Source organism: Chiloscyllium plagiosum, unplaced genomic scaffold, assembly GCF_037043375.1.
Source record: "Chiloscyllium plagiosum isolate Xiang-an unplaced genomic scaffold, Cpla_swu_hap1 HiC_scaffold_17, whole genome shotgun sequence".
Lineage (NCBI taxonomy): Eukaryota > Metazoa > Chordata > Chondrichthyes > Orectolobiformes > Hemiscylliidae > Chiloscyllium > Chiloscyllium plagiosum.
In genome coordinates, this window is record NW_028270155.1 from 62,205,345 (window position 1) to 62,216,076 (window position 10,732).

The 10,732-nt window shown below is 43.9% G+C and overlaps 1 protein-coding gene across 1 annotated transcript in view; it reads left to right on the plus strand.

Annotated features, from left to right (window-relative positions):
- The window catches only part of LOC122545185 (uncharacterized), a 135,554-nt gene extending 125,419 nt beyond the window's left edge, over positions 1-10,135 (plus strand). The window contains exons 14-18 of the mRNA XM_087995596.1: positions 1,777-1,893; positions 1,999-2,041; positions 2,130-2,236; positions 5,547-5,665; positions 7,084-10,135. Coding sequence (XP_087851722.1) covers positions 1,777-1,893; positions 1,999-2,041; positions 2,130-2,236; positions 5,547-5,665; positions 7,084-7,132 — 435 coding nt within the window. The 3' untranslated portion in view covers positions 7,133-10,135. The remainder of the gene's footprint in view (positions 1-1,776; positions 1,894-1,998; positions 2,042-2,129; positions 2,237-5,546; positions 5,666-7,083) is intronic.
- Positions 10,136-10,732: the final 597 nt, after the last annotated feature.

Consider the following 10,732-nt stretch of genomic DNA (forward strand, 5'->3'; position numbering starts at 1 on the left):
GGACCCGATTCTCTCTTGAGCTCCTCTTTTACTGTTCATGTTTTTAGAGACTCCTGAACCTTATCTACCAAGGCTCTCATATCCCCTCTCTGACTTCCTGATCTCCCTCTTCAGAATGCTCCTACCCTCTTTATACTCTTCATAAGAATCATTTGATCCCAGTTGTCTACATCTCACGTGTAATGCTTTTGTATTCTTGACGAGAACCCCAATCCCTTCATCCATCCATTGTTCTCTCAAAGGGTCATGAATCTATGGGATTCTCTATTCCAGAATGCAGTGGACATGGGAGACTGAATACATTTGAGGAGGAGAGAAACAGATGTTTAATTAGTGCTGGGTTAGAGGGTTATGGGGAGAGGGCAGGATGGTGGAGTTGAGGCAGAGATTAAATCAGCAATGATCAGTTGAACGGCAAAATAGGCTTGAGGGGCTGAGTTACCTACTCCTGCTCCTAGTTAATAGGTTTACAGTTTATCACTGGTGTTTTGTCTGCTTCCTCTTGTGTGGAAATGGACACAAAGTACTCAGTATATTGATCCATCATTAGCTTGGTGTTTCTTCCAGAATACCAGTCTCCAGCAAATAAAAAAAAACAAAGGAACCAACAGGAACAATAGTTTCAGTTTTTGTTTATTTCATCTTTTGCATCACTTTGACTTTTCAAACATTAGTTGTCCTTATATGCTCCATTTTCATTCAGTAATTTTCTACTCTGGACAGTTCATACTGCCCAATTCTCCCAATCTCTCATATCCCGGGAAGTACTCTGTAATTGTAAAAGAATTGGGCAGTGTGGGTTGGAACAGCTTTCACGAGCTGGGAAAATAGCTGACATTGGGAGACCTGGAGTAAATACTGAAATGGAAGTGAAGGTGCTACAAACATCGGAAAATCCATGGATTGCAAAACCATTTCCAGTTTTAACTTGATGTCAGGTAAACTGGAACATCGGCAGTCACAGACAAAGTGTTCCTTTCCAGGGCAGAGATCAGGAGATTACTTCCATCCACACCACATGAACTTTTCTATTTCCAATATTCAGCGCCCAGGATGAACAGCCTCTCATTACAGGAAGAGATTCTGACTTCAAATGTCGGATCATAAACAATGTGTTCAAAGTTGGAAAGAACAAAAGGGGATTCAGTTTTAATCAGCCTTTTGGAATGTTTTTAGATTACTTACAGTGTGGAAACAGGCCCTTCGGCCCAACAGGTCCACACCGACCCGCTGAAGCACACCCACCCAGACCTATTCCCCTATATTTACCGCTGCACCTAACACTACGGGCAATTTAGCATGGCCAATTCACCTGGCCTGCACGTTTTTGGACTGTGGGAGGAAACCGGAGCACCCGGAAGAAACCCACGGAGACACGGGGAGAATGTGCAAACTCCACACACTCAGTCGCCTGAGGCGGGGATTGAACCCGGGTCTCAGGCGCTGTGAGGCAGCAGTGCTAACCACTGTGCCACCGTGCTGCCCATATGTTGGTGAGGACATTCTGACAAATGAATCCAAACATGTTTCTGCAAAACTAAGCTGCCTCTGTCTTGTTTGGGTGGGCAGTTTCATGCTGGCTGCAAACTCATACCGTTCAGAAATGCTTCTTATTTTGCCTCACTTACTGAAATACCAATAAGGCCAAGTCTCTGCAAAAAGGTTTATATATACGAATTTATTCAAATTTAATCCTGTTTAAAATACACAGTCCCATCTGTAAAAAGTATCCACAGTCCTTAAGTATACATTACTCTTGCTGTCCTTTGTCTCCAGAGTGACAATAACAGCACTGTGTTAAACAATCTAGTAAGTGGAATCGAAGTGGTCAATGTCACCATTGAAAACCTCACCGACCCTGTGACCATTGTCTTCCTGAACACAACCTTGCCGGTAAGGGAAAACACAAACACTCATTCATTCATCGCTGTGCACCTGAACAAATAAATTATTTAAGTGAATGAGAGCCCTTTATGATGTAAATCAATTCCATTTTAGACTAACTCAAGTGGAAAATGTGTCTTTTGGGATTTCAGGAAAGGTGAGTTAACATTTGATAAAACAAAATTTGTTAGCTCTAGAATTGAGGAGTAATGGTTCACCTCTGATTTTCTAACTTTTCATTGTAGGGAGCACAAGTCATGGCATCTGGAGTGAGTCTGGCTGTACGACAGAAAGTCAGTTTCACTACATCACCTGCAAGTGCACCCACTTGACCTCTTTCGCTGTGTTACTGGTACGAATGATCCAATCAAATACTGTGTTTTATTCTGGATGGATTGCAGTAGGAACAATAAATCTCCAGCATGCTGTGATCAATCTGTCCTCTCATTGTGGTTTGAATACAATTTCATTGTGGAATGAAAGGGAAGCAGAGAGACATAGATCATTGAAAGCACAGTTGGGGACCATTCTGTCCATCACGTCTGTGCATACTGAGAGGGATCTATCCAAAATCAATCCCACTTTCCAGGAGCAGCTCTGTAAATTACAACAATTTACATGCATATCCAATTTTCATTTTTGAATATAATTAGGGTTTGACTCCATTACACTTTTCGGTTGCGAGTTCCAGATCCCTATCTTCTCCTCAACTACCCTCTATTCATCCACAAATTAATCTAAATTTCTACCCCATGGTTAATGATCTCTCTGCCAAGGGAAACAGGCTCACTCTGCCTCAAGCACCTATTGCATTGTCCATCTCAATTAAATTTCTCCTCAACCTTCCCTGTTCCAAAAAAGCCTGGTCTCTCCAATCTGTCCTTGTGTTCTTTATTCCTGGTGATATCTTTGTCAATCTCTGTGTACATTTTCTCTGTGATCAAATCCTTCCAGTAACCCTGTAAATGGTGTTGTGTGCAGGACTCCACCAGTGGCTGACCTAGATTGAGCTGAAGCTCTCTGCTGCTATATTTTACCCCTTGGTTAATCAACAATCCCATTGGCCTTCTTTGCAGCTGATCGACCTAATTTGTAACCTCAGGGAACATGTGCTCCACAGTCTCTCTATTCCTTCACACCGCTCAGTATTCCACCATTTATCGTTTCTTCCCTCACCCATTTGCCCCCTTCCAATTCCCTACTTACATTTCTCTCCATTGCATTTTCTCCCAGCTCAGTGGTAATCTCTCTGATGCCTGAAGCTTTCTTCCTCACTATCCATTTTTATAACATCTGCAAACTGAATCCTGTCCCGACATCATTGATACCTGCCAAGTAAAGTAAGGGACAGAGCCTTCCACAACCCCACTGAAACAGCCTCCCAATCACAAAAGCAGTGTTGCCCATTGCCCTTTGCTTCCTATCATTGAACAGCTCAGATTCAATTTGTCCCATGCTCTTGGATCCTGTGGGTTCTTGCTTTTCTGCCCAGTCTCCCATATCATTCTTTCCCCTTAGAGTGGTCCCTTGCTGCTCAGTGACATTGCTGACCCAGATAACAGGGAGGCAACATACCATCCTGGTGTCTGTGGCTACAGTAATGTATGTCTATTCCCTTATGCAGTGGTTGCACTTCCACTGTCATCATTCGGACTTTTATCGGTGTTTCCCTAAACAGAGTCACCAAGGTGCTCACAGTTTGGCATTGCTATCACCAGTTCACAAACCCACCTCCAATCAAAGAGAAAGATGCATTGGGACTCCTACCTGGTTCTCTTTAGGCAGTCATTCATTCCCTCTCTGCTCGGGGATTATTAAGCTGCAGCATGTCAGCTCCTGCTCACGCTCTGAAGCTCAAGCTGCTCCAGATGGTGATAATTCCTGTGTACGTGATTGTCCAGCACAAGAGGTCTCCTGTGGTACAGTGGGTAGTGTCCCTACCCCTGAGGCAGGAGGCTTGGGTTCAAGTGCTACCTACTCCAGAGGAGTGACATCACAATTCTGAACAGGTTCATTAGAAAGTACCTTGTCCAACATGAGAAGCATCCTGGATTGCCACGTGCAACAGGGTGTGTACTCAACACAACTGAGGCGCCCCACCATGTCCTTTTTCATTGCACAGTGTATAAACTTACCAGAAAGACAGAGGGTTGTGCCTTATTTGAAAAATAGTCCCAGCTACTTGGGATCTGCTCCTCCCCTTGTGCTGATGTCACACTATTCTTTAACATTCCCACTGCTCCCATTCCCTTCCCTCCAGGCTTTCCATTTCAACTTCATTTGTTTCGACCTGATTTCTTGATCACAATGAAGTTATCAGTAACTGAGCTGAAACATTTCCCTGCGAATCGCTGATCTGCCTTGCTCTGTGATGCCACTTTGTTATTTGTTTCATGCTGTGTCCTTCAGCTCCCTTTGCTGTTACTCTGCTACACTGCCATTGAAATCACTGCAATTACTCCTGTGACCCACCTCACTCACCTGACTCTCTCCATCCTTGTGGGATCAGACATTGTCATTGATGAGCCGAGGAAAGAGGCAAGTTGGTAATAGTCAAGGTCGAGGCATTTCAAGCTCAAATAATCCAAGGGCAGGCTGTTTTCTCCCAGAACCCCTTGCCAACCCAGCGCCAAAAATAAAACACAGCACAAATTTTGATGTCTGCAAATGCATCAGGCAAGAGAGAATCCCAAAGCAAAGTCTAGATGCCCAGTGCACATTTCTCTCACACATAACAGGCCACTGTGAGCTATCATTTTTCCGACAGTCCAACATGTCATGATCATTGATGCAGATGAGATTGGAAATGTGTCATCCATTACACAGCAGACCCAATTGTTGGAGTTGTTTGTCACCTTTGCAGAAATCGTGGTTTCTGAGGGTTCGTTTTGAATTGCTACATGTCCATTTTGGTTTGACTGTCTCTTTCTCCAGTGTATGAAATGTCCTTAATTTAGGCGGCATTTGATGTAGATTTAACAGAATAGAACAGAGACAATTAATTAAAAAGGACTTAAACAATCCTGGTTTCTAATACTCCGCTGTTTTGTCCAGCTGCTCCATTTTGATTGACAGATATTTCTCTGATCCTTTAGACCTCGGTTTCTTCTGCACATTGAATGGGAGCTGGGTGGGAGCTGGAGTTTTAAGGAACATTCAGAATAGTTGGTTGAGGCTGAACTGCCTCAATTCTGATGTGAAAAGAAAACAGGGTCACCCACTGGCAACGAAGCTGGTTTGACAGACTCTGCAAGATGGCACAATCCACATACATCTCCACCTGCTCACAGCCATGGGACACTGTCTTCTGGGAGCTAAAGGCAGCATGGATTACAAGGGCACCTGCAACCACTGTGCAGCTGAAGGCTGGTACAGCCAGTATTGGAAATTTCCCTCTGCACCAGTGAGGCATGTTGTACTGGAGACTGGACTTCTTTAGTCTTGTCCATATTTCATGTTTCCTTTCGTTTTCCTTTTTCCTGTTATTCCTTCAACCTCTCCTCTTTCAGCCTTGAGTTAAGGTATGAATTGGTGGAAGTGCCTTTAGAACATTTCTAGTGGCTTTCAGGATTTTTGTGATCAGCCCTTAAATATGGTGGACCTGTGGCTAGATCCCTGATGGTGCTTTGATGTAATAACATTTAGAATTTTCTTTCTCAAAGGATTATCACAGTGACGATGTCTCAGATGTTACTTCATCGACACGGTCTGTTGCATTGATTATTGTTGGCACTTTTATCATTTTCATAGTGATTACAGTTCACTGCTATGAGACAATCAGGTAAGAAAATCTGCTCTCAAGGCTGTCATTCCCCTTTTGAAGTGTATTTCTGCTGCAAACCCATTCTGTTTCACATTCACACATTGTTCATTCTGAATTGTTATTTCTTTCAATCAATTACAGGCTACATGCACATTCGCTAATACAAACTGATTGGATCAAGTGACTAGTTTCCATATTTTACTTTGATTTTAGTGTATGCTTTGATTATTTGAATTTCTTCACACAATGAACAGTATAATAACAAACCCAAAGCAATAATCAGCTATTAATAAACCTTTGACGAGGAGAAGGGACAATGTTGAATCAAATGTTGCTGTCTTGAATTGCCAACAACTCCTGAACGTCACAGTGACCATTCCAATGTGATGGTCCATGTTGCAAAACTTGCAATCCCAGCCTGAAATTCTTTGTATTCTTTGATGTGGGCAGATGAAAAACTGCAGGCTGGGTAGGAGTAATTAGAATATGGATTCACAGCATGTATGAGGGGAAAATCCACACAGGATGTTCGCACCTACACACTGAAAGAATCTAAAACATTAATCTTTAGGTTTATTTATCAAATTGTTCATTTATTCATGAAAGCTCCTCTCATGGACTTGTCTTCCGAGTCTTAGCTTTTCGTAGGAGCTGATGCTTGACTTTACCCCCCTCCTGGGAGGGACTTCAATCAGTTCACCCGTGGCCAATAGTACTGACTATTTTGAATTTTTGATGATGTGTCAATTGAAATGTTGCCTTTGTTAAAGTGTTTTAAGTTGAAATTGTGGCAAATCAACGGTTGTAGTTTCAAGTTTTATTCTGGTGTTTTGAGCACCTGATCGAGGCTGGTACCTCAGTGAAGTGTAAATGAAGTGCTGCAGTGGCAGAGGGGCTGTCTTTCAGATGAAGCATTAAATCAAAGGCCTCGCTGCCCTCTCAGGTGGATGGAAAAGATCCCCAGGGCCTCTACTGAAACACAGCTGGGGAGCTAGACCAAAGTGGGTTATACTCTTGTACTTGGGTATCTGTGAGGCCCATTACCAACCCCATTGCTGCCTTGAGACAAGGCAGGGTCTGTTAATGTGAAGAGTGCTGCACTTGCTGGAATTCCCAGCTCACCTCTGACACAGCCTCAAACCTGCCACAATGTGCAGGATGTAGCCTGAAGGTGTAGGCCTGTTCCCTCACAATCAGGTTTTCAGATTAAACTCAACTCTGGACAAACAATCATTCTAAATTCCTGTCTCTCACAGATTAACCCAACTTGTTCCCTCCCAATTGTTGTTTTTATTGTCAGAAACTTGTATCTTAAAGTCATTATGAATAAAGGTGTGTCAGTATTTCAAGGTCAAGCGAATGAAGACAATTGGCTCTAAAATATACTGTCAGTGGTTTGCTTCCTTTTGAATATTTATATTCTCTTTCTTCAACAGCAGGATGATGTGGCCTTCAGGAAAACCTACAGGACGTTCCCGGTTCTAAGCAATTTGAACAGAATGATCCTGGCTTTTTCCTCTCGAGTGCCATTACATTCTGTGGCTGGAATACTTTTCAAATAGCTGAAGAATTTCCAAAGTTTCTGCTAATGAAGAGACACAAACATAACCTTGTAACCAGAGCTGGTAATTTCTATGTCATACTACATCATGACTGCTTGGAACAAACCTCCAGAATATCTTCTTCCAGTGACAGGTTTGTCTCTGAAGCCAGTCTTCCTTTGTTAAATTGTTTATCGCTGTCAATGGATTCCAATCTCACCTTAATGACTGCTCAGCTTGGAGTGTGGGTGAAGAAAGAGGAGGAAATAAATCATTCCTCGATCTTAGTGTTACACTGCACCAAACTGTTTAGAAAAATAGTGAGAGCTCGTTCTCAGTCTTGAACCAGGAGTGCACACTCCTTCCTATTCACTGTCTCGGTGTTCTGCTTTCAGGATGTATGTCTGTCCAGCTCAAACAGCATTTCTGAAACCCAAGAAGCAAACTGCTATGATTCTGAAATGAGCAGCTGACAGGCCCCATGGTTTTCCATAATGAGATAGGGATAATGGGAAACATGGATGGTGCATGTCATTCCTGGTATGACACGGTGACTCAGTGGTTAGCACTGCTGCCTGTCAGTACAGAGACCCAGGTTCAGTTCCAGCCTTGGGTAACTGTCTGTGTGCAGTTTGCCCATTCTCCCCTTGTCTGTGTGGCTTTCTTCTTGGTGCTCTGGTTTTCTCCCACAAACCAAACGATGTGAAGGTTAGGTGAATTGGCCATGCTAAGTTGCCAAGTCAGGGGTGAATAGGTCTGGGTCAGTGTGGGCTTGCTGGGCTGAAGAGCCTGTTTCCATATTGTAGGGAATCTAATCAAATCAAACCACTGAAACACAGTGCTATCCCTGTCTGTCATACCTTGCTAAGGTGTTTTACAAAGCTAGTAATAAAGCACATGGCAAGAAGGCAGAATGTAAAGTTTCAGGCTGAATACATTCAACACATCCTCCTTCCGAACATCAACCTGTTCAAACATATCAGTCTGTTTCACGCTGTCCTCACAAACGACAAGGTCCCTCTCAGTAGTGAATACTGAAGCAAATTATTCAATAAGGACCTTCACTACCGCCTCCGACTCGAGGCACAAGTTCCCTCCACTATCCCTCACTCTGGCCGTTCTCTTGTTCCTCACATCAGTGATAAAAACCTTAGGATTTTCCTTAATCCCACCCACTTAACCATTTTTATGCCCCCTTCTCACTGTCCTAAGTCCGTTCTTCAGTTCCTTCTTGGCTACCTTGTAACCCTCGAGAGCCCTCAACCTTGCCTCCTCAACCTTAAGTAAGCTTCCTTCTTCCTCTTGACTAGATGTTCCACATCCCTTCTTACCCAAGGTTCCTTCACCCGACCATCCCTTCCTTGCCTCAGTGGTACAAACCTATCCAGCACTATCAGCAACTGCTCCCGAAACAACCTCCACATTTCTGTCGTGCATTTTCCTGAGAACATCTGTTCCCAGTTTAGGTGTCTCAGTACCTGTCTAATAGTACTGTAAGTCTCCCTACCCCAACTGGATACTTTCCCATACTGTCTGCTGCTATCCTTCTCCATGACTATTGTAAAGGTCAGGGAGTTGTTGATCACTATCACTAAAATGCTCTCCCACCGAGAGATCTGACACCTGGCCTGGTCCGTTACCAAGCACCACATCCAATGTGGCCTTCCCTCTCGTTGGCCTACCTACATATTGAGTCAGGAATCCTTCCTGGACACACCTGACAAAAACTGCTCCATCCAAACTATTTGAACTGAGGAGGTTCCAATCAATATTAGAGAAGTTAAAGTCACCCATGACAACAAACCTATTACTTCTGCGCCATTCCAAATTCTGCCTTCCAATCTGCTCCTCCATGTCTCTGTTGCTATTGAGGGGGTCTGCCAAACTAGATTAAACCCACCCGAAGAGCTCTCGCAAACCTCCTGCCCAATACATCGATGCTCCTCCAGTTCTGTACAGGTCACCTTCCCCAGAAGGCATCCCAATGATCCATATCTCTGAAGGCCTCCCTCCTCCACCAGCCCTGCAGCCACATGATCATCTACACTCGCTCTCTGTTTCTAGCCTCACTCGCCCTTGGCACTGGTCGCAATCCTGAGATTCCTACTCTGCTCATCCTGCCTTTTTAGCTTCCAAACTAATTCTCTGTATTCACTTTTCAGGTCCTCATCGCTTTTCCTAGCTATGTTATTGGTACCGATGTGTACCACAACGTCTGGCTTCTCACCCTCCCCCTTAGGGATCCTGTAGACTCGATCCAAGACATCCCTCACCTTGGCAGCGGGGAGGTAACATACCATCCGGGAGTCTCGTTCACGACCACAGAATCTCCTGTCTGTTCCTCTCACCATTGAATCTCCTCTCACTATCGCTCTCCTATTTCCCCCCTTCCCTTCTGAGCCACAGAGCCAGGCTCAGTGACAGAGACCTGGCCATTGAGGCTTTCCCCTGATCGGTCACTGCTCCCAACAGTATCCAAAACGGTATAGTTATTGATGAGGGGGGTGGCCACAGGGGGGGTCCCTGCACTGTCTGGCTATTCCCTTTCCCTCTCCTGATGGTCACCATTCTAACAGTGTTTGTCGTTACACACGATAATTATTTCAAATTTGCTGAGGTGCTTCTCTATTTATTAAAAGTAATTTTCTATCGAAAAAATGATTTCCAAGAAGAATTGACATAATTTATGAAATCATTAGCAAGATTGTTTCACGTTTGTTGGAGAAATTACCTTTTCACGTTTTAATCATTAGAAGACATTTTCTATTGGAGTTGAGTGTGAGACTTGCTGGATGTTGAGACACTGAAATAATCTGAATACCTGATGTATCAAACAAATGTACAAGTTGTGACTGATTATTACAGGCTGGTGAGAATTTGCTCGGACAGAGTCCACATACTATTGTGTTTCATGCTTTACTTGCCAATAATAAAACAAAATGATATTGCTGTTCTCACATTGTTATATCTGATTATTTAAAAATACTCTCAAAAGCAATGTTGACCAAACTGGTGCCAAACCAGCATAAGGATACACTAATTAGGAGGAGGTGGCCATTTGGCCCATTGACCCCACTCCGTCATTGAATACAATCAAAGTTTGTGAGAAGATTTGTAGCTCGGGTGCTTGTTGCTGTGGTTCTGTTCGCCGAGCTGGAAGTTTTTGTTGCAAACATTTCGTCCCCTGTCTAGGTGACATCCTCAGTGCTTGGGAGCCTCCTGTGAAGCGCTTCTGTGGTGTTTCCTCCGGCATTTATAGTGGCCTGTCCCTGCCGCTTCCGGTTGTCAGTTTCAGCTGTCCGCTGTAGTGGCCGGTATATTGGGTCCAGGTCTATGTGTTTGTTGATGGAGTTTGTGGATGAGTGCCATGCTTCTAGGAATTCCCTGGCTGTTCTTTGTTTGGCTTGCCCTATAATGGTAATGTTGTCCCAGTCAAATTCATGTTGCTTGTCGTCTGCATGTATGGCTACTAGGGATAGCTGGTCGTGTCGTTTCGTGGCTAGTTGATGTTCGTGGATGCGGATCGTTAGCTGTCTTCCTGTTT